The 22,081-nt window shown below is 38.2% G+C and overlaps 2 protein-coding genes and 1 long non-coding RNA gene across 5 annotated transcripts in view; 1 reads left to right on the forward strand and 2 right to left on the reverse strand.

Moving 5' to 3' along the window:
- Window positions 1-2,508, reverse strand: part of heatr5a (HEAT repeat containing 5a) — a 157,103-nt gene extending 154,595 nt beyond the window's left edge. Inside the window, exon 1 of one of the 3 annotated variants that reach the window (XM_069916719.1) lies at window positions 2,280-2,508. The gene's annotated coding sequence lies outside the window, so the exon portion shown is untranslated. Of the gene's footprint in view, window positions 1-2,078 lie in introns of all 3 variants that reach the window. The other 2 variants (XM_069916718.1, XM_069916720.1) reach the window with 2 other exon arrangements.
- Window positions 2,509-4,227: 1,719 nt separating this feature from the next.
- LOC138753563 (uncharacterized) lies at window positions 4,228-8,725 on the forward strand. The gene is made up of 3 exons (XR_011351258.1): window positions 4,228-5,597; window positions 8,128-8,263; window positions 8,599-8,725. It is a non-coding gene; the product is annotated as an uncharacterized lncRNA (long non-coding RNA).
- Window positions 8,726-11,040: 2,315 nt separating this feature from the next.
- Window positions 11,041-22,081, reverse strand: dtd2 (D-aminoacyl-tRNA deacylase 2). The gene is made up of 3 exons (XM_069916729.1): window positions 21,967-22,081; window positions 21,722-21,791; window positions 11,041-16,934 (listed from the first exon to the last, which is right to left on the reverse strand). Exons 1-3 carry the CDS (start codon window positions 22,054-22,056, stop codon window positions 16,609-16,611), a joined length of 486 nt encoding a protein of 161 aa, XP_069772830.1. The 5' UTR covers window positions 22,057-22,081; the 3' UTR covers window positions 11,041-16,608.

The raw sequence follows: 22,081 nt of genomic DNA on the forward strand, positions 1-22,081 counted from the left end.
TGCATTCGTGTGCATGTAATCTGAGGGAATTTTGCTGAAACATGTTTGAGTTTATTGCTGCATGATGCTCTTTTGTTAAATTTCAGTGTTGCACAGAATGTAGAAAAAAACTTTATTGAACAATAATAAATGATCAGTTTATTAACTAAAAGAAACAGTCCAATTGTCAAGTTGATGCATGCACCTGTGAGAAATTTCAATGGGAAAAGGGACATGTGAATTCCATGGAAAGCTGTTCTTTTTCTTCAGCCACAACAAGAAATCTTCCCTAAACTAGTCAGGCACTTGAACAATCAAAAAATAATCTTTAAATGCATACAACTTCAGATATTAAATTTTATTGCTACATTCAGAAGTATCAGTCAATTATCATGATTTCACAGGCAAAGCGAAAATCAGATTATCACAAAAGAAACTAAAGCAATCATTGTTTTTTTTTAAAAGCCAAGCTTTTAAAAAAAAAAGATATTTTAAATGGTGAGTGGACAATAAGCTGTGTAAAATAATCAATAGTGTCTTATTGATAAGTGAATTTCACCAAACTGTCGATTGCACTTTACAATGTCTCCTCTAAACTGCAGGTCAAATTTTTGTTTAAAAGTGTCTCATTTACAGCTTCACATTTCACAGCTGCAGCACTAAGTAACTGGATGTATAAATTATTTATGATAAACTGAGATGTCCGTGTGGTAACAAAAACTGGGTCCAGGATCAGCCAACTACCTTGGTGATGCACAAAATGAACAGATCTCTTGAAAATAGCTCAGCCACATCCTACTTCCACAAATGCACTGCTGACATCTGGTGGTAAGAATATGGTTGCAAATTCACCGAGTTTAAAATGAATGCTTGTATAGTTGATCAATACCATGCATAAACAATTAATACCTTACACAAAGGCATGTAGAAAATACACGAAACATGGATTATTCTGTCAATTACCTTAGATTACTGAGGTAATAGCTGCCCATGAATATCATAGAACAATCCAGTCTTCCTGTATCAATACATTTTGAAAGCTTAAAGTGTATTGGTATTTCAAACAAAAACTAACCGAAAACTTTACATAAATTTTCCTTCTTCCAATATTTGAGAGTGTGTCTTTCAACATACCAAATCCTAATTGTAAAATTCTCACTGAAAATGTGCAAGAGTCGAGAGGGGACATGATGCATCTCAGTCCATTTGAGAAAAATGGACCTCAACAGTCAACTAAATTTGTAATGAACCTTAAATAAATTACTAACCAGTCTCTGAAACGTATAGTTCAGTTTATTGCAGATATCTTTTTTAATTTAAGAAAATCTATAAATGCCACTTAGAAGGGAAATTGTCATTCAACTTTGATGGACAAATAAAATCCAAACAGTGATCATAAACTGTCTCTCCTCAATGAATGCAACTATTTTAATGAATGGACACATTTAAAAATACAAATTCGGTAGTTCAAATGAATTTGAATCGAGTTGTTTCAAGGGTTCCTGAGACTGATCTGACCAAAATATGATTTGCTTGTTTCTGCTCAGAGAGACTGATATTGTTGTCCATTTCTTGCAAAACTAGCAGAGGGAAAGTCTCTCCAAACAAAACCATCCTGCCTGCAACAAAGTAAATGTGGATTCAGAAGCTTTGTTTTTGGAACCAATACCCACTTTAAATATTTTCCACTGAAAACCCGGTTCCAATTCACACTCAGGAGTTATCCTCAATTGTCAAACTGGTGTTTCCTGAACCTTCTCGCTTGGACTAAACCACTTGCCGGCGGATGACCCCCGTCCAAACTCCCACACCCAACCGACAAGATCCAGTTCTTCACGAAAAATCCAAAACTCATGCACAAATATTAACTGCAAATTACACATACGGCGCTTTCTGGAAAAACTGCCGGAGTTCATGCTTTTTGCTCCATTGCTGTTAAAAAATAAGCAAGTTTCAACATTTTTCAGACCAATAATTCACAAAAGGCAACACCCTGCAACCTCCCTCACAACAACTGATGGACGTCTCCGGATCCCCGACCAAATCCACTTCAGCCTGCCTTGCCCAGCCCCGTCGAAACCCTTCCCTCGACCTTTCACCTCTTGCCTGTCTCTCTCTCTCTCTCTCTCTCGAAGGGTTTAATCAGCGACTTCCTCGAAACTTCAGGCGATGGCCGGGTGATCCCCCGGGGTGAGGGGTCGCCCCGAAAACCCAGGCGGGTTTGAGCACTCCTTTGCAGCCACCCTGCCGTCTTCAGAACAGCAGGCCCCGACCCCACTTCCAGGGCGGCAGTCACTCACCCCGCGCACGGAACCCCCACCCAGCCCCGGGCTCGCAACGGCCTCTTCGCGGCTACAGGTGCCGGCACCAAGGGACGGTGGGGCGCCGGAGACCAGGCCAGGCCAGCGAGACCAACTCCGAGTGAGCGAGCGACAGGCGGAGGGGCCAGGCCAGGCCAGGCCAGCGAACTCCGAGCAACCGAACAGCTCGGGAGCTGAGCCCGCAGCGCTGCGCAGAACGAGGTCGATGCGCTCCCAACCGTTCGACGATCACCTTTTTTCATCAGGGGCCGAGAATGGGGAATATTACTCATTTCGGGGGAGGGGGGGGGCAAAATAAAAAAATTAAGTGGATTTCCATCGAGTTGCCGACCACGAGTGGCAATTTTGAACTTCTCTTACTGTTTGGATCGTGAGTTAAAATTGGACACCTGATAGTCCACCCGCTTTCAGCTTCATTAATATCAGTAATCGAGGGCCAAGAACTGGTCCCCGAGGCCCCCCACTCGAGACACCCAACCCTGAACAAGAAGTAATCGGGAACTTGATTTCTATCTGTCTTCAATTCATGAGCTTTTCCTCTCTGCCCGGCCCTCGTCAGAAGACGTCTCTAACTTCTCCTCTACCGGTTTGCAATAAGTCGAGCAACTTGGTCAAACATTCATTTACCTTCCATGAAATATTGATATTTTGAACATATGAAGCTGAAAAAACAAGCTAAAATTATTGGCAGGTTTCCACAATAAGTCAGTCAACTGATCTGGACTTGCTGACTTTTGCCTCTCATCTTGAAAAAATTGCGTTGTTTTCTGGTATTAATTCTCCAGTTTCATCCTCCAGAAATCGCACACTTCCCTTGGCTATTTTTTTTTTCCGTTATCCACAGAAACATTTGGTGTCTGTTTTGATCGTTCTGGTAATTTTTGCTTTAAATTTTATTCCACTTAGCTTCTACCACGACTCTGACCAGCCTGTTCCAAGCACCAACCACTCTCTGTAAAATGTTTGCAACTCCCATTCCCCCCACCACCACACACACACAATTTCCTTTAAACTTCCTCTCCCTCGCCTTAAATACATGTTCTCCAGCATGTGATGGCTTTGCCTGGGGGAAAAGATTCTGATTGTATGCCTTATCAATGCCTCATGATTTTATAAACCTCTATCAAGTCACCCCTCCACATCCTTAATCCAATCTCTCACCGGAATTCATACCCTCAAAACCAATCAACATCTCAATAAACCTCTCATGTCGTCTATTCAAAACCTTCACATCATTCAAGTAATGGGGCAACCACAATTGCACAGCTTTCAAATGACCCCCTCACCAAAGTTTCATACATCTCCAAGATCACCTCCTCAATTTTATATTCAATGCAATCCCAATGAGGCCAAGCATTCGATATATTTTCTTTACCATCCAATCTACTTGGCCACTTTCAACGAGCTATGGATCTGGACCTCTCCATCCCTCTGCGCACAATACTTTTAAGAGCCCCTTTCCCCTTACATTTCATCTCCCAAAGTGTAACACCTCACACTTAACAGTATTTATCTACATTAAACTCCATTTGTCATTTCTGTAACTGGTCAGATCTGATTTATTGTTAGGAGTGCATACATGACATCACAGATTTAGTCTGTGGGTGAGGCAATTACCACTTATTGGTAATGCAAAAAAAATTACACAACATAAAGAAATGTAAGCAGACTGTGAAATGCAGAGAGAATAAAAATCAATAGAGTCCTTAAATTATTCCCTGATTGAGTTTGTTGTTGAGTCTGATGGTGGAGGGGTAGCAGCTGTTGTGGTGCAAATCTTGAGGCACCTATACCTCTTTCCTGATGGTAGTAGCGAAAAGAGCATGTGCTGGGGAGGGGGAGGGGGTGAATCCTTGATGATTGTGCTGCTCTCCAATGGCAGCATTCCCTGTCAATGTTCTCAATGGGGGGGGGGGGGAGTGTTTTGCCTTCTACCACCATTTTCCAATGTTGTATTTAAACTGTCAACTTACCATGGATCCCATGCACCCTTCAATTACAATTTTTTTTTTCATTGACAAATTAACAATTACATTCTGATGAATTTCACTGATTTTCAACTTCTGTATTTGACAGCATAAAACACCCCCCCCCCCCATTTTTTCCAGAAAATAGCCTTAAAAACCAGCCCAGGTCTTATACGTGAAGGTGACATTTTGGAGCCGCCATTTTGGGCACTATAGTGGAGGATATAATCCACAAGGAGGTCGACTGGAGGAAACTGCCCAAGATACACTATTGCATGCAAACTATGTCATAACGTGTGCTAAGGAGCATGGTAATAGAGCAGCAGCTAGTTTTTGGACAACTGCCTCCAGCAAAAATGGTACGTGAATGGAGAAAGCAAGAAAAACGTCAATAGGTTGCTAAAAAGGGTAGCCCCACATTGGCCGCAACTTGAGTTTAAAAAAAAACTGGGAGCTAAATGAAAGAGAAGCAGAGAAATGTGTTTCTACCAAGATGATAATGCACAAGGCCAGGAACTTAGTAGAAGAACAAAAGCATAAGGATTTTTACTGGAACTGAAGGTTGGTGTTACAAGTGTGAGGGATGAGTAGCACTGATCTAAAAGAAAAGTGAGGATTGTGAGAGATGAGTAAAACTGATATAAAAATATGAAGATGAGGAAACTAGTATAGATATGTTTAATGAATAAAGCCAGTATGAATAGGATAAGAATAGATATTAGAATGTAGGAAGTGAAGATAGTCTGAATAAGATAAGGGTCTTCTAGCCTTAGACAGAATTAGGAAGTTCTGCATGTAAGAAGGGTTAGTCAGCCCTGAGAGTCAGGAAGGTGTGAATAAGGACAATGACATGATGGGACACTGACAGGTTACCCCATGATCCTCCAAGTTCACAGAAACAGCACGTAGGCAGACAGGATTGCCTAATGCCAAACTCATCCAGGAGGCAGAAGAATGTAAGGGGGAGGGTATTCCTATACTGAAACCAACTGTATAAAAGTTGGGTGAGCCCCAGTGTGTGTGTGTATTCCCAGGGTAAGGGGAAGCACCCAACTTGCATTGTTGTATAATAAATGTTCTTTTTTCTCAATTTTTGTCTCGAGCAATTTCTGTGAAGGTACTTCTGTTTCTAACTAATGGGGGTTCGTCCGGGATCCCACTCCCTCCACTGACAGAGTGACTGACGACGGGGGTAGGTACACCCCAGTTGGACTCACGGACGAAGGGTGACTAGTCAGTGGATGAAGCGAGTGATATCTGAGAAGAGGCATTGAGAACAAACAACGAGAGGACGTTAAGAAAGCGCGCTAGAGCTATCTACTGGATCTCGGTAAGAGAAATTTTACTTACCTGTTTGTATGGGAGGTGTGAGTAGTAAGGAAGAGAGTCCTAAGGAAGGATGGGAAGATCAAATAACCAAGCAAAGTCCGTTAGGATTAACGTTATCTAATTGGGATGCGGGGAGAACCTGTGGGAAAGACAAACTGACCATGGTCAGGTATTGCTGTTTGGAATGGGTTAAAAGTCCGATAAAAGGGAGTTCAGTATATTGGCCAAAGCTCGGATCCGAGGATGACTGGATGTGTCAGGCATTGAACATCTGGCTCTATCAAAACCAAAGAGATAATCTTGAGAGCAGGGAATATGTTCGGGTATCTTCTCCCCTATTTTATCTAATTCTAATCTAGTCCAATCTGGCTTTTCCCTTGTTTGATAAAAATATGATAGGTATCTTAATTGTGCGGCTCTATAATAATTTTTAAAGTTTGGCAGTTGTAAGCCTCCTTGTTTATACCATTCTGTTAATTTATCTAGTGCTATCCTCGGTTTCCCCCTTTCCATAAAAATTTCCTTACTATTTTCTTTAACTCCTTGAAGAATTTCTCTGTCAAGTTTATTGGCATTGCCTGAAATAGGTATAATATCCTTGGGAAAATGTTCATTTTAATACAGTTTATCCTTCCTATTAGTGTTAATGGTAAATCTTTCCAATGCTCTAAATCGTCCGGTAATTTTTTCATTAGTGGATAATAATTGAGTTTATATAGATGGCCCAGAGTTTTATTTATTTGTATACCTAGGTATCTTATTGCTTGCATTTGCCATCTGAATGGTGATTCCTTCTTAAATTTTGAGAAATCCGCATTATTCATTGGCATTGCTTCACTTTTATTTACGTTAATCTTGTAACCCGACACTTCTCCATATTCCTTCAATTTCTTATATAATTCTTTTATTGATAGTTCTGGTTCTGTTAAGTATACTATAACATCGTCCGCAAATAAACTGATTTAATATTCCTTGTCTTTTATTTTTATCCCTTTTATATTATTTTCTGTTCTGATTAATTCTGCTAGTGGTTCTATAGCTAACACAAACAATAAGGGTGATAGTGGGCATCCCTGCAATGTTGATCTGCTTAAATTAAATTGCTTTAATCCAATTAATATATTTCTCTGGTAAACTGAATTTTTGCAATACTTTGAATAAATAATTCCATTCTACTCTGTCAAAGGCCTTCTCTGCGTCTAAAGCAACTGCTACTGTTGGCGCTTTACTCCCTTCTACTGCATGAATTAAGTTAATAAATTTACAAATATTGTCTGTTGTTCATCTTTTTTTAATAAATCCAGTTTGGTCTAGATTTACTATTTTAGGTACATAATCTGCTAATCTGTTTGCTAATAGTTTAGCTATTATCTTATAATCTGTGTTAAGTAAAGATATTGGTCTATATGACACTGGTGCGAGTGGATCTTTCCCTTGCTTTGGTATTACTGTAATTATTGCTTTTTTACATGAATCTGGTAAGCTTTGTGTTTTGTCAATCTGGTTGATTACTTCCAGGAGGGGAGGAATTAATAAATCTTTAAATGTTTTATAGAATTCTATTGGGAATCCATCCTCTCCTGGTGTTTTATTATTTGGTAGTTTTTTTATTATCTCTTGTATTTCTACTATTTCAAATGGTTCTGTTAATTTATTTTGTTCCTCTATTTGTAATTTTGGTAGTTCAATTTTAGTTAAAAATTCATCTATTTTGCCTTCTTTCCCTTCGTTTTCAGTTTGGTATAATTGTTCATAGAATTCTCTAAAGTTTTCATTAATCTCCGTTGGATTATATGTGATTTGTTTGTCTTTTTTCCCTTGATGCCAATACCATTTTCTTAGCTTGTTCTGTGTTAAGCTGCCATGCTAAAATTTTATGCGTTTTTTCCCCTAGTTGATAATATTTCTGTTTTGTCTTCATTATGTTCTTCTCCATCTTATATGTTTGTAGTGTTTCATATTTTATTTTATCTGCCAATTCTCTTCTTTTAGTTGTATCTTCCTTCATTGCTAATTCTTTTTCTATATTTACTATTTCCCTTTCCAACTGCTGTTTCCTGATTGTAGTCCTTCTTCATCTTGGTTACTTAACTTATTATTTGCCCTCTAATGAACGCTTTCATTGCATCCCATAGTATAAACTTATCTTTCACTGATTCTGTATTTATTTCAAAGTACATTTTAATTTGTCTTTCAATTAATTCTCTAAAATCCTGCCTTTTAAGTAGCATGGGGTTTAATCTCCATCTATACATTCTTGGAGGGATGTCCTCTAACTCTATTGTCAATATCAAGGGTGAATGGTCCGATAATATTCTAGCTTTATATTCTGTTTTTCTTACTCTATCTTGCATACGAGCTGATAACAGAAATAGGTCTGTTCTTGAGTACGTTTTATGTCTACCCGAATAATATGAATATTCCTTTTCCTTTGGGTGTTGTTTCCTCCATATATCCAAAAGTTGCATTTCTTGCATCTATTTAATTATAAATTTGGTTACTTTGTTCTTTCTGTTAATTTTTTCCCCCAGTTTTATACGACTCCTTGCGCATGCGTGGTTGCGCACTTTTACTCGGCTCCTCGAGCCATTTTTGTAGTCCGAGCTCGGGACTTTCACTGACCTGAGGGAGCGGGCTTCTCTCTCCGCGGCGGGCCTCCTCGGACAGGTAAGCCCTTCACCTTCTTCTTCCGACGTTCTTTCTTCTTTTCTTCCCGTTGTTTTTGACTTTTCTCTATTCGCTGCCATTTTCTTCTCACCTTTATTTTTACTTTGTTTTAATTTTTACTCTTGTACCTTTGTGTTTTGTGCATTTTTTTTTAACTTTTCCGGAGAGGGCTGGAATTCTCTGACCGGCCACTACTCCATCACGTGACTCCTCCCTTATTGTTAAGGCTTTTAAGAAGTCTGTAATTAGTAATGCCCTTGATGACACTGAGGACGATGCATTATTTGAAAACAGCAATACCAACAGTAGTGATTCTGTGTTTTTGGACTTTACAGTGACAAAGCTGATGAATGTTCAGGCAGTGAAGATGATTAAAGTCGTTGTTACAGAACATTGATGTTTTATTGTGTTTTGTATATAATTACTTGTTTTAATGTTCTCATATTAAAGGTTTTCTGTTAATTACTGCAGTATTATTAAAATGAGTTTTACTGATGTCCTAATTGTACATTCTGTCCAAGTTTTACCTGTAAATATATTAAAACTAATTTTTCACGCTAAAAATGGGGGGTCTTATATGCTATCAAATATGGTACATAAATCTATTGAAAGTCCAAAAATATTCTATATTGCAACAAGTACCTTAGGCTGGTCTTTTTTTTAAAGTTCTGACAGTTCTTCCCACCTATTATTTAAATACATTTTCCCTTGGCAAAGTTCTAATTTCACCTTTTCTTCGGTATTCACTAAGGAGAAGGATATTGGGAGATGTGAGATAAAAAAAAGCAAATTGGGTAAATATGGGGAATATAGAGATTACAAAAGGTGTAGTTTTAGGGCTTTTGAAGAATATAAAGGTGGATAAGTCTCCGGGACCAGACGGGATCTTCCCCAGGACATTGAGAGAAGTGAAGGAGGAAATAGCAGAAGCTCTGGCGGTAATTTTCCAAATGTCATTAGATATGGGGATAGTGCCGGAGGATTGGCGCATTGCGCATGTGGTTCCATTATTTAAAAAGGGTTCAAGGAGGAAGCCTGGCAACTATCGGCCTGTAAGTTTGACGTCTGTGGTAGGTAAATTAATGGAGAAAATTCTTAGAGATAGTACTTATAAACATCTGGATAGACAGGGTCTGATCAGGAGCACTCAACATGGATTTGTGGGAGGAAGGTCATGTTTGACCAATCTGATTGAATTTTTTGAAGAGGTGACTAGGAATGTGGATGAGGGTAGCGCAGTGGATGTTGTCTATATGGACTTCAGTAAGGCCTTCGATAAGGTACCACATGGAAGGTTAGTTAGGAAGGTGCAGTCTTTCGGTATAAATTTTGAGATAGTCAAATGGATTGAACATTGGCTTAAAGGGAGAGGCCAGAGAGTGGTAGTGGATAATTGTCTGTCAGGTTGGAGGCCGGTGACCAGTGGTGTGCCTCAAGGATCTGTATTGGGCCCATTGTTGTTCGTTATATACATTAATGATCTAGATGATGGGGTGGTGAATTGGATTAGTAAATATGCAGACGATACTAAGATAGGTGGAATAGTGGATAATGAAGAAGGTTTTCAAGGATTGCAGAGGGATTTGGGCTGCTTAGAAAAGTGGGCTGAAAAATGGCAGATGGAATTTAATGCTGATAAGTGTGAGGTGCTTCATTTTGGTAAGAAGAATCAGAATAGGACATACGTGGTAAATGGGAGAGCATTGAGGAATACAGAAGAGCAGAAAGATTTAGGGGTAACGGTACATCGTTCCCTGAAGGTAGAAACTCACGTGAATAGGGTGGTGAAGAAGGCTTTTAGTATGCTGGCCTTTATCAATCATTGCATGGAATATAGGAGTTGGGAGGTGATGTTGAGATTGTATAAGACGTTGGTGCAGCCTAATTTGGAGTTCTGTGTGCAGTTCTGGTCGCCTAATTATAGGAAGGATATAAACAGAGTGGAGAGAGTGCAGAGAAGGTTTACCAGAATGTTACCTGGGTTTAAGCATCTAGAGTATAGGGAGAGATTGGACAGATTAGGTCTTTATTCTTTGGAGCATAGAAGGCTGAGAGGGGATTTGATAGAAGTATTTAAGATTATGAAAGGGATAGATAGAGTGGATGTGGATAGACTATTTCCGTTAAGAGGAGGAAAGATTAAAACAAGAGGACATGAGTTAAGAATTAAGGGGCAGAGGTTCAGAGGTAACATGAGGGGGAACTTCTTTACTCAGAGAGTGGTAGCCGTGTGGAATGAACTTCCAGGAGAAATAGTGGTGGCGGAGTCAATTGTATTATTTAAGAAAAGGTTGGACAGGTATATGGATGAGAAGATGGAGGGTTATGGGCATTGTGCAGGGAGGTGGGACTAGAAAGGGGTGTTTGGTTCGGTGCGGACTAGAAGGGCCTAATGGCCTGTTTCCGTGCTGTAATTGTTATGTTATGTTATAACACCTTAACAGATATTTTTGATGAGTAAGCAAACAATTTGTTGAAGAAAATTCACTCTGTTCCCATGTCATGCCAACAAATGTGTACTTTCCATCACATCACCTGACAGCAGTTAGAAGTTGATTTCTTCCCTCCCATGTTGAGGGGACTGAGACCACTGTTGGCAACCAAACAACAGGAACAGATTCTTAAAATCTATTTGGATAAAAAGAATTATAGAATACTTTTCAGAAATACCGAACTTCATGAGGTGTGTTAGCACCACGAAGACACCTGCAAAATAGTGATTCAAGTAACGATGCAAGTGTACAAAATTAAATATTCAACACACCAACAGCTCATCCTCATAAAATAATATATTTACAATACTGCGATAGGGTTGGGAGGTGGAAATCAGAAAAAGAGCACCACAAAGAATAAGGACCAAATAAAACTTATGAAAACAGTACAAACAATAATGACATACACAATTATTCAGATTCTGCCTTGGCATTTCTGCAGTTTTGACAGAACATATCTCAAAATTTGCAGGATAAAAATTACTGGCTGCACAAAGAGCAACTCGTACAAGGTACATTTCAAATATTACTTTATTTCAAATAGTGTATTTAAGCTTTGCTCCCATAATCCAACTATTAAATTTCATAATTATTTTCTTCATTATATTGACATCACAACTGAATTTGTATTTCAAACTGTGGACATCAGTTCTATATATCTTTTTAATTATTGGTTTTTCAATTACCCAATAAAGTGTCCACTGAATTTTGAGTGCCATGACTTTTTATTGATTTTCTAAACCAATGGCAGAATACTTGCAAATTGTAGATAGCGAGGGAAGGCTGAGTGAGAAATCAGAGGAAATGGGGGAAATTTTGAATGATTTCTTTGCCTAGGGAAAAAAATATTGAACCAGTTGAAGTAAAGAAAAATAGTGGGGAGGTCATGAAGCATATAAGGATAACCGAGGAGGAAGTGATGGCTGTGTTGAAAAAGATAAGGCTGGATAAATCTCAGAGTCCGGACAAAATATTCCCAAGGACACTCAGGGAGGCTTATGGACAGATAGTGGGGCCATTAACAGAGATATTTAGGATGTCACTGGCTACGGGGGTAGTGCCAAAGGATTGGAGGGTGGCGAATGTGGTTCCGCTGTTTAAGAAAGGGTCCAAATGTAAACCTAGGAATTATAGGCCCATGAGTCTGACGTCTGTGGTGGGCAAGTTGATGGAAAGTGTTCTGAGGGATGGTATTTACAAATATTTGGAGGTACAGGGATTGATAGGGAGTAATCGGCATGGTTTTGTCAGGGGTAGATCATGCTTGACAAACCTGATTTGAGTTTTTCGAGGGGGTTACAAAAAAGGTTGTGGATGTTGTCTATTTAGACTTTAGAAAAGCTTTTGACAAAGTTCCCCACAGGAGGTTAGGAAAAAAGGTGGAGGCATTAGGTATAAATAAGGAGGTAGTGAAATGGATTCAGCAATGGTTGGACGGGAGGTGTCAGAGTAGTGGTAGAAAATTGTTTGTCCAATTGGAGGCCGGTGACTAGTGGAGTTCCTCAGGGATCGGTCCTGGGTCCACTATTGTTCGTTATATATATTAACGATCTGGAAGTAAGGGTGGAGAATTGGATAAGCAAGTTTGCGGATGATACAAAGATTGGTGGTGTTGTGGACAATGAGGAAGATTACCGTAGATTAAAAGGTGATTTAGGAAGGCTGGAGGTGTGGGCTGAGAAATGGCTGATGGAATTTAATACAGATAAGTGTGAGGTGTTACATTTTGGAAAGGCAAATCTAAATAGGTTATATGCATTAAATGGTAGGCTATTGAGATGTGCAGAGCAACAAGTGATGGTAAATAGTACCCTCAAGGCTGATACTCAGGTAGATGGTGTGGTGAAGAAGGCATTTGGAATGTTGGCCTTCATAAATTGGAGTATTGAATTCAAGAGTAGGGAGGTTATGAAATTGTACAAGGCATTGGTGAGGCCAAATTTGGAGTACTGTGTACAGTTTTGGTCACCAAATTATAGGAAAGATATAAACAAAATAGAGAGAGTGCAGAGAAGGTTCACGAGAATGTTGACAGGATTTCAAGGTTTGAGTTACAGGGAAAGGTTGTGCAGACTGGGGCTTTTCTCTCTGGAGCGTAGGAGATTGAGGGGGGACTTGATAGAGGTGTTTAAGATTTTAAAAGGGACAGTCAGAGTAAATGTGGATAGGCTTTTTCAATTAAGAGTGGGGGAGATTCTAACTAAGGGCATGGTTTAAGATTGAAGGGGGAAAATTATAAGGGGAACATGAGGGGAAATTTCTTTACGCAGTGGTGGGGATGTGGAATGAGCTTTCCGGCAGACGTGGTTGAGGCGGGATCATTGGTTACATTTAAGGAAAGACTGGATAGTTACCTGGAGAGGAGAGGACTGGAGGGGTATGGACCGGGGTGCTGGTCAGTGGGACTAGGAGGGTGGGGATTTGTTACGGCATGGACTAGTAGGGCCGAACTGGCCTGTTCTGTGCTGTAAGTGGTTATATATGGTTAAAATTACTTGTAAATACTTGTATTTATAATTCTGGTTTATTATTTTCACTCTACCCTGACACTCCTCCTGCCTCACCTTGGAATGTCAAATGTCATTGGTAGCCTGTCAAATATTGAAATAGAAAACAACTACTTTCCTTTCTGACAAGAGAAGAATCAAATTTCTCTCAACCAGTTGCTTCAAAACCTCAAGTTAATTCAGCTGTTTGGAGACAAGGGGGCTAAAACAATTGAATCACACCAGCACAGAGTGAAATCTTCATGCAGCATACAAATTAGTCTAAGACCCATTTTTGTAATCTCCAAGAGCTCAAGATTCCAAATGCCAACTCAAGAGGCAGCTTGTTGGCTCAGAAATATGTTGAAACCAAGCACCTTCATGAAATTGTGAGAAGAATTCAAGAGAAGATATGATGGCAACCAACTAAGCAATTCACTTGCTGAATTGTTGATCTTCCAAACGCCATAATGATGGAAATTAACATAATATATATTTTCTCCTCAGCTTGGCTCCTTCTGGTTTGGTTGCCAAGCACTTGTGGAAACCAATATGCATGATGCACACCTGTGCAAAATGATTTTGTAAATGGTATCTCAAATATCCATTAATCCTCCCAGTTACACAATGAAGCAGTCTAATGTCTAATCTGGGCCTAAATCCCATATGATTTTAGACTGCAATGTCAGGAAAATCGTGGAAAAAAAATTAATATAACTACTGCCTGTGTGGTCGTTCACACTGGGTGCTTTTTTTTAGGCTGCAAGAACCTGAGAGCAACAGTCCTGGGGGTTGGTCATGCAGTTGAGTGGATGACCGTCAATGAATTTTTCCAGTAAGATTTACACTGCAGGCTTCCTCCAAAAAGTTGTAGGGATCCTGAAGGATAAATTGCTGTGCAGGAATTGACTCAAAATTCCTGCATTCTTTTTCAGACTGCCCATGTAGCGGCAAAATACCTTGATCGTGCCGTTACATGCCTGCAGTCTAAAAACCATACCAGATACCAATGGAGAAGCCATGGTCAACATGACAAACTTTAGGCATAAAATCCCAACTGCTATTTTGTCACCCATTTTGTACCAGTAAAACCAGAACATTACAATTTAATTTCCCGATATTATACTTCAACTGACTGACTCTGGAAATCCAGAACTTACAACTACATTCAGCAGAAAACATCTCATAATAATTAAAGATTATGGTAGATCTGAATGCAATAATAACCTATAATCTAAAGAAAACATTATCTTGATGCATTATTCAAAACATACAATGCATGAATTTACCATAGAATTCATTTTAAAATATCTCGTACTGAATTAATTTAAAATGTCAGTTTGAGAAAGCAAGTTTAAAAACAACAAGAAAAACTGCAGAATCTGGAAACACCAGCAGGTCAGGCATTCATATCTGGTCAGAGATCAGCAGAGAGAAAAAGTTAACCTTCAAGTTGATGCCAATCAGCAGAATAGTTTAAGTCATCAATCTGACATGTTAACCATTTCTCCTTCCACAGATTCTGCTCTACATGCTGAGTATTTTCCAACAATTTCAGAAAAAAAATTTGCAAATCGCAAGTTTATTTCTGTGTAAGTCAGAATTTGTTTGTGCAGCTAAGATGACAAGTGCAGCACTACAAATAAGGAACAGCCCACTGGAATTTACAGCACAGTAACAAGCTCTTGCCAGCTAAATACCCCAATTTACCTGTAATCCCATTATATTTTGAGGGGGTGGAAGGAAACTGAAGCACCCAGAGGAAACCCATGCATACACAGGGAGAGTGTTCGAACTCCTAATAGTGTAGGATTCAAACCCAGGTCGCTGGCACAGTAAGTGTTGTGCTACTCGTGGAATGTTCTCTTGAAGTCAACCTTGTCTTCACAGGTCACAAAATGGGGCAGGCTTTGTAGAAATACTCATAACCGCTTGGACAAAGTCAAGTTTTCTCAGAAGACACACTTTTGGATAGCTAAGGTAGCAGAGCAAGAAATATTAGCACAGACAGCCTCCAAAGGAGAATTGATCAAACTTTTCTGAGAAAGATTGCACCTGTGGAAAGATTAAAGGAATCACAGGCCTATTTTCAAGGCATTTCTTCAAGGAGTGATGAAAGTCTGATGAACTAGGTGGTCATCTGATTGAATGTGGCAAGGAATAACAGGGCTACAGGACACAAAATATTTTTAAAGATATGTAAAAAACAAAAGCTAAAGCCAGTCAGTATTGACCAGATATCTTCAAGGCACATAATGATCACTTGAGGATTGTGATGTCAGAGAGGTGATAATGAATGAAATTAATGGAATGCTGTAGCTCATTGCCAATGTGCTGATAAAAATACCATACTTTGAACAATCAAGAGTAAATGTGTTGACTACATCCTTGAGATGAATTGCGACTTCCCTTCCCTACAAAAAGTAACAAAAAACTGCTCTGTTTGAGCCAAGTACAGATATGCAATTAATTCTGCTCACACTTTCTTTGCAGAGAGAAAATAAGATACCCAATCTACCCCCAAACCATCAGCAGGGGTTTTAAATCTCATTGGAATGATAGACTCTTGAACCGTGGGCAGAACAGCAAAAACATGCCAGACCATATACTTCAATTTCCAATTAGCACTAAAAACGACTCAGTAGCAAAGACACTACAACTAGATGAGGCACTGTATGAAAAAGTCTTCAGCTAAAATCATGCTTCATCAGAAATTTGGAAGTGTGGTTTTCACACAAATGGATCTTTACCCTTAAATTGAACCACACCCTTAGTGTCACCTTAATCTGCTGATTAATTAATGGTTCTTTATTACCAATTTAAATTGTAGCCCAATGTTTAAGTTTTGTGATCAGATTTGCATATTACATGGACATTCACAGAAGATTTGACAACAGGATTATATTTAAACCAGTAAAATGGTTGTTGTCAACAGCGACATATAATCATAAATATTACTTTCCAGAAATTAAAGAACAAAGATTGTTTTCAAGAATCTCTTTAAATCAAGAGAACAAAAAAACCTTATTTGTATTTACAACTTGAAATTGAGTGCAAAAATAATGTGAATGATCAATATTTCCTAACATTTAAAACCATAGTGGAGCATAATTGGGCAGTCTAATTACTATTTTGATACCCAAATGAATGGCAAGTCAGTATTTCAATTATTTTCCAAAAATTGCCAAAGGAAAATTCAACACGATAATAGTCCAAACATAAAACAAGGCTGCCATTTCCATGCAAAATTCAATGCACAACATGCAAAATTCAATGCACAATACTCACAATGATCAATTGTTGTTGAGATTAAAATCAGAATATCTTCAAAAGTAAAGCACATTAAATAGTTATTTACAGAATTGATTCAAAATTCAATCAGATGTGTATATGGACCATTGGTGTCCATTTGCAACACTTGTCTGTTTCCATATGTTCCATGCTTGACCACAACTTGAGCTTCAGCACATTTACTGTTCAATGCCAACTCTTTTTCACATTGAGCTACAAAGAGTGCATAAAGCTCTTTTCCATCTTCTTTTCCAATATTGTCATGGTATTGCATAGCCCGTCCTTTGATTTTACCACCCAAAGTAGCTTGAGGTATAATGAGAATATTAGCAGGTACATCCAGTACAGACACATGGTTGCCTGTATTATCCTCACAGAGTTTCACATTCAACAATGTTTTAACTGCAGCAAGGAAAAAAAAATGATAGTAAAATGTAAACACTTTCCTATTCCATACAAACTGCTTATCTGTAATACATTTTGGGAAAGCTATCTGAATAAAATTAAAACACAATCTTTTTTTATTTCAAGCAAATTTACTTCGTCATTTTTTGTCTTTAAAACTGGTTTTCAATTGTTTGTGGGATGTACTGATCAGTGCTGTGATTGCAATGACCTGGAAAATGGTGGTATGTTTCAATAAGTGAGCTAAGTTGTACTTTATGGCAATTGAAATTGATATCACTTTTAAGTGAGCTCCTTCCTTTCACTAAACATCACCCACAATCAAGGATTAAGTTTTTGGTCTTCAATATTTTTGACTTGATTAACTGCAACATAATTCTGGTTACTAAGTTTGTAGATAACACCAAAATTGTTTAAGAGGTGGACAGTGAAGATGATCCATTCTGATTTCATCAGAATATTCATCAACTGGAAAAATGGGCCAGGGAATGGGACACGGAATTTAATTCAGACAAGTAGGAGGTATTGTGTTTTGGCAAGTTAAACCAGGGCAGGACATGCACTGCAAATGGTAAGGACTCAAGAGAATGTTGTCCCAGAGAATGAGGATACAGGAACATAGTTCCTTGAAAGTGGCAATGCAAGTACACAAGGTAGTGAAGGTCACATTTGGCGTCCTTGGTTTCATTGATCAAAGCATTTAATACAAGAGTTAGGCTATCACATTACAGTTCTACAAGACATTGGTGAGACCATACCCAAGCAATTGTGGTCACCTACACCAAGAAAAACATCATCAAGCTGGAGAGGGTGCAAAATAGATTCACAAGGGTGTGTTTCACGGCTTGAATTATAAGAATGGGAACATTTTTCCCCATGGAGAACATGAGGCTGAGGGGTGATCTTAGAAATTTGTAAAATCATGAGGAGCACAGCAAAGATAAATAGTCAGTCCTTATCCCAGGACATGAGAATCTAAAACTAGGGGGCACAGAGGGGAGGAAGGGAAGTTTCAAAGGTAGAACATGAAGTGAAAAGGAAGTGATAGAGAGATGCCATTGCAATATTTAAAAGACATTTAGATTGGTATATAGATAGAAATCCTTCAGAAGAATCTGGAGCAAAGGATTATCTTAAGTAGATAACTTGGTCAGCTTGAATAAATTGGGCCAAAGGGCTTGCTTCCATGCTATAAAACTGTAACAGGATGTTGCCTGGCAGTAATAATAGAAAATGGAACCCCTCCAAACTTTCCCAAACAAAATCAAATTCAAGCCTTTCATGTGATCAAAATTATTTAAGGTATCCAATGTATACTTTAACACGTGTTGAATACTTTATTATTCACAATTTGACATTTTCCTGCAAACTGGAAATGCATGATTTTTTAATTAACCCCCTATTTTCACTTCCACATATATTTCTCAAAGACTATTTATCTCTCATGCATTCCATCCAACTTCAACAGTAATGTCTTCAACCATCTATGCTAGGTGCTATGATTTCATTATGAATCTTGAGATCATTCCTCTTCATCTCTACTTTCAGCTTCAAAAACTCATCCTTCCTGGGCTTCTCCTTTCACGGTGTCAATTAAGTTCCTGTGAACTGCCAAAGGCTATTTTCCAACAGGTATTTGAAACTGTGATTATTACTGCATTCAGGGTTTTAATTTTTTTTTAAATTTCAAAAATATACTTTATTCACAATTTAAAAAAAAATGAAAATAGTTTTTTCACATTTTTGGTGTCAGGTTTGTAAATGCATTCCTTTATAGAGATATTTATTTTACTGCATAAGCATCATTGCCATTAATATGACCAATTATGGTAACACCCCTCTCTTGTTTGAGGGACTCAGCCCCTCAATTCCCAGTAATGGAAGGACAGGGTCCAGTAGCCTGGAATGTGCCAGTCAGCAGTATTCCCTCTCAGTCATCAATGCGTGTTGAAAGACCAACCAAAAGGCCAGACCAAAAGGCATCTTTCACAAAGTTGATGATCTTCCAGCAATTCTGGATGTCTGTCTCTATGAGCATCCCAAGCTGCTGCTGGGGATGAGCCATGATAAGGACCTTTGCATCCTTCTCCACACACTCTTAGCGAATCTTCATTCTGTAAAGAGGTGGGTGACTATCTTCACTCCACCTCAGTTATCTTGAGGACAACTTGCGATGGAATTATGGTTAAATGTGTTTGGAAAAAAAAAATTCCACAGCGGAGATGTGGTGTGGCAAAGCCCAGCTGACTAGGACAATGTGCAGAAATGGGGCCAGGCCCATCCTTTGCAACACTTGGAACAGGTAGAACCTTGGCACATGGTGCCCTTGTACTTCGGTTCCACGCAGCCTGATGGAGTCACACAAAGGTGGTCATCTCACGTTTGCCCCTATTGTCTGAAGACTTGAATATGATTGAATATGAATCCAAAATTCTATCATGGCAGCTTAAGACAGAACAAACTAAGAGAATGGTATTGGCATCAAGGAAAAAAGACAAACAAATCACATATAATCCAACGGAGATTAATGAAAACTTCAGAGAATTCTACGAACAATTATACCAAACTGAAAACGAAGGGAAAGAAGACAAAATAGATGAATTTTTAACTAAAATTGAACTAACAAAATCACAAATAGAGCAACAAAATAAATTAACAGAACCATTTGAAATAGTAGAAATACAAGAGATAATAAAAAAACTACCAAATAATAAAACACCAGGAGAGGATGGATTCCCAATAGAATTCTATAAAACATTTAAAGATTTATTAATTCCTCCCCTCCTGGAAGTAATCAACCAGATTGATAAAACATAAAGCTTACCAGATTCATGCAAAACAGCAATAATTACAGTAATACCAAAGACAGGGAAAGATCCACTTGCACCAGCGTCATATAGACCAATATCTTTACTTAACACAGATTATAAGATAATAGCTAAACTATTAGCAAACAGATTAGCCGACTATGTACCAAAAATAGTAAATCTAGACCAAACTGGATTTATTAAAAAAAGACGAACAACAGACAATATTTGTAAATTTATTAACTTAATTCATGCAGTAGAAGGAAATAAAGCTCCAACAGTAGCGGTGGCTTTAGATGCAGAGAAGGCCTTTGACAGAGTAGAGTGGAATTATTTATTCAAAGTACTACAAAAATTCAGCTTACCAGAGAAATATATTAATTGGATTAAAGCATTATATAACGGGCCATTGGCGAAAGTGACAGTAAATGGATATATATCAAAACAATTTAATTTAAGCAGATCAACAAGGCAGGGATCCCCACTATCGCCCTTATTGTTCGCGTTAGCCATAGAACCACTAGCAAAACTGATAAGAACAGAAAATAAAATAAAAGGGATAAAAATAAAAGACAAGGAATATAAAATCAGTTTATTTGCAGATGACGTTATAGTATACTTAACAGAACTAGAAATATCAATAAAAGAATTACATAAGAAATTGAAGGAATATGGAGAAGTGTCGGGTTACAAGATTAACGCAAATAAAAGTGAAGCAATGCCAGTGAATAATGTGGATTTCTCAAAATTTAAGAAAGAATCACCATTCAGATGGCAAATGCAAACAATACGATACCTAGGTATACAAATAAATAAAAACCTCGGCCATCTATATAAACTCAATTATTATCCACTAATGAAAAAAATTACAGGACGACTTAGAGCATTTGAAAGACATACCACTAACACTAATAGGAAGGATAAACTGTATTAAAATGAACATTTTCCCAAGGATACAATACCTATTTCAGGCATTGCCAATATGTATATTAAACTGCAAGAAATGGAGAATGAGGAAACAAATGGTAAAACTAAACAAAAATGGGAACAAGATTTAAATATAAAGATAAAGAAGGAAACATGGGAGAAGTTATGCTCTGGAACGATGAGAAATACAATAAATATGAGGTTACGTATGATACAATATAACTTGATACACAGGCTATACATTACACCTCTAAATTTAAATAAATGGGATCCAACAGTATCTGACAGATGTTTTCGCTGCAAAAAGGAAATGGGAACAATTCATGCAATCTGGACATGTGAGAAAATGAAAAAATTTTGGGAAGATCTAAACCAGATATTAAATAAAATCACAAAAAGCAATATACCAAAAAACCCAGAGATCTTCCTCCTAAGTAACATACAAAATAAAGAATTTGGACTTGATTTGGATGGTGCACAAAAAAGATTTGTTAAGATAGCTCTAGCCGTAGCAAAAAAAATGTATTATGTCAACCTGGAAATTGGAAGATAATTTGAGAATACAACAATGGTATGTAGAAATGAATAAATGTATTCCATTAGAAAAAATAACATATAATTTAAGAAATAATATTACAATATTTGAACAAATATGGGAGCCATACATGAAACACAATGGAGAAAACCTACCGGGGACATCTACCACCTAAAATGACAGAAGAAGGGAATGAAAAGGATTGACTCAGTGAAAATTCTTGTTTGTTTTTATTGAGTGACAACATTGTTTTGACGGGTTTAATGTATCTTAGATTCTGAACTTTAAATGAATGGGAGGGGAGGTAGGGAGAGTGGGATGGGAAGTGGGGGGGGGGGGGAAGAAAACGACACTGTATATATTTGAAAAGGAAAATGTATGTATCTTGATCAATGTGGTTTATAGTGTGAAAAATAAAAAAAAATTAAAAAAATGAATCTTGGATTTCCATATGAACGGGAAGGCTGCTCTGGTAACTGACTGCAATAATGTATCATTAATATTGATATACTCACTCATTTTTGGAATGAGGTCTACAGTAGCCCCTTTAAAAAAACAAACGTAGATCAATGTCCCTCTTTGTATCTGCAAAATAGGAAAATAACTATAAAATATCAACAAAATCCCCCACCCCCATGAAATTCAAGAGTAGCCGACCGGGTCGAGGGAAAACAATTTGAAACTGTTCCTCCACCCATCCGAAACTTGGAGCTGGTTCCCAAGAGCCTTAATGAAGGGAAAAGCTATCTCCTGTCGGAACCTGAACGTATTCAGCCGCTCTGTCCCCTTCGGCCGGCTTCACCTGCAGCCGAGCCGAAAGACACTGCTGCAACATCACGCGAGCCGCCATTGAAACCAAGAAGAACGGACAGCAG

This window comes from Narcine bancroftii, chromosome 2, assembly GCF_036971445.1.
Source record: "Narcine bancroftii isolate sNarBan1 chromosome 2, sNarBan1.hap1, whole genome shotgun sequence".
NCBI lineage: Eukaryota > Metazoa > Chordata > Chondrichthyes > Torpediniformes > Narcinidae > Narcine > Narcine bancroftii.